Source organism: Panthera uncia, chromosome E1 (assembly GCF_023721935.1).
Source record: "Panthera uncia isolate 11264 chromosome E1, Puncia_PCG_1.0, whole genome shotgun sequence".
Taxonomy (NCBI): domain Eukaryota; kingdom Metazoa; phylum Chordata; class Mammalia; order Carnivora; family Felidae; genus Panthera; species Panthera uncia.
The window spans coordinates 21,467,552-21,469,731 of record NC_064814.1 but is presented as its reverse complement, the minus strand read 5'-3'; the positions used below and the strand labels follow the sequence as shown (position 1 = coordinate 21,469,731).

Here is a 2,180-nt window from a genome sequence, read left to right as displayed (position 1 = left end):
CTACGAGGGGCAAACATCAAACCTGCCAGGTGACTTCAGTTAAATATCTTAACGTTACAATCTACTGGATGCATTTCTCGCATACCTTGGTTGGATGACAAGATGCTTTTATGGGAAACTACTATCGATGTAAAAAATTTGTTATTTATGCTGGCTGCCCATCTTCCTATTTTTATTTATTCCAGTACCCTACCTTTGTTCTCCATTACTGAATACCATACCTCCTATTGAAGATACAACTATATGGTGTAATAAAAGGAGATGAATTTAAACTAATCAAGTAGGCTCTTAATAGCATCCCTAATACAAAATTTGCTAGCAAAAAAAAAAAGAGTTTAAACAATTGGGTACTATGTCATGTTTAGATGATCTTTCACCAGATTTAACATGTTCTTCTTATCCCCTATCACCATGGCACATAGCTATAACATCCCTTAAAAGCCCTTGTATAACTACTCGCCTCGAGGTGACTGGCTACAGAGTAAAATGATTGGGTGGGAGCCCTCGTGATCACAATTTGAACTACATTTGGGATTCTACAGAGATTCTATTTAAAGTCAAGACAGCTTTCTGATAAGGTGCTTCCTTACACTCATCCGTGGCCGAGGTGGTGGTCTCCTCTGGGTTTTCACAACTGCTGACAATGGCAACCGCGCTAAATGACCTTCTTCTGACCTTGGTGTCTGACGTGCCAGGTCCTCGGACCGGAGGGGTTTTTTCCATGTTGTGGAGCTGCTGGTCTTTCCAGTCCAGTTGTTTGGCACTGCAGAAGGGGGCATAGACTTCCACGCTCCCCTCAAACTGTAAGCAGTTCACCTTGTAATACTTTCTCTTAACTTCCAGGACGTCATTGAACCTGTGGCCCCAGAGAATTTCTCGGGGAACGTAGGAACTTCTGGATTGGTGGGAAGTCCCCGTGGAATCACCAGTATAGATAAATGTCACCAAAATCTCAAAGTTATCTTTGGCCACTGCTTTTCGGTCAAGGGCATACAGAGGGCTCTCATGGTCAATTTCATGAACAATAGTTACTGGTGTGACAAGAATGATCTGATCATTAACCAACTTTAGGTCTTTAAAGGCCATCGTCATCCGCCCTTCGCTGTCTTCTGTGTAGCGGAGAAGTTGGGCTCTCACTGTGCCTTCTACCACGTGGTTTGGTCGGAAATCACCAACGCGCCACATGAGGCAAAGTTTCCCGTCTCTCATCCCTATGAGTGCAAAATAGCTAAACCGAATGGTTTGGGCTCTCTTTCGAGCGGTTGCCATTTTGGCTAAGGCGGCTCCAATGATGAAGGTATTTATGATGCAGCTCAAGATGGACTGAAGGATCACCATGAGTACGGCCACAGAGCATTCTTCAGTGACACAGCGGTAACCGTAACCTATGGTGGTCTGGGTTTCCAGGGAGAATAAAAATGCCGCGGTGAAGGAATGGACGTTGTCAACACAAGGTGTGATGTCTGGATCATTTAACAGATCACCGTGATGAAAGGCAATGAGCCAGAAGATAGAGCCAAATATCAACCAGGAGAGAATATAGGATAAAGAAAATATCACAAACATGTGGCGCCACTTGGTATCTACCAGGGTGGTGAAAATGTCAACCACGTAGCTCCCCCATTCTCCAAAAATGTGCTTGAAGTACACATTACAGCTGCCATCTTTGTGGAGCAGACGTCTTCTGGCTCTTCTCTTCTCAGCTACGATGTGCTCTGGGGGGTAGCCTGGGTATTTGGGGTCCACGTTTACAATCGGATAGCTGCTGCCGTAATAGCTCATCCTTCCCTATGTCCTTCAAGCATCCAGGTGGATTTCGTAATAGTAATAGTTCTATTCCTATCTGTTGATTTAAGTTTTCAGTTAAGATCTGCAAAAAAGAAAATTAAATACACTTCAGCTTTAGATTTTAATTTCCATCTTTGTAGCAATTTGCCAAATTTGAAGCAATTTCATGCCGTCTGAAATGGTGAAGGCTTCATTTGAACGGCAGAGACATTCAGTATTGATTACTCCTTTCAGTTTAGAATTCAGTTCAGTCATTATAGGAACAAAATATGTAATTAGAGAAAATAACATTTTTATATATGCACAAGGCTTGGGTAAACACTATGATTATCCCAAATGAAGACTCACTACCTTTTCTGACCTGATATAAACAAAAGTCTTGGGTTGTTTTT

The 2,180-nt window shown here is 42.5% G+C and overlaps 1 protein-coding gene across 1 annotated transcript; it reads right to left on the bottom strand.

Moving 5' to 3' along the window:
• Window positions 1–300: 300 nt before the first annotated feature.
• On the bottom strand, window positions 301–1,866 carry KCNJ16 (potassium inwardly rectifying channel subfamily J member 16). Its single transcript, XM_049636421.1, has one exon. It carries the CDS (start codon window positions 1,780–1,782, stop codon window positions 523–525), a length of 1,260 nt encoding a protein of 419 aa, XP_049492378.1. The 5' UTR covers window positions 1,783–1,866; the 3' UTR covers window positions 301–522.
• Window positions 1,867–2,180: the final 314 nt, after the last annotated feature.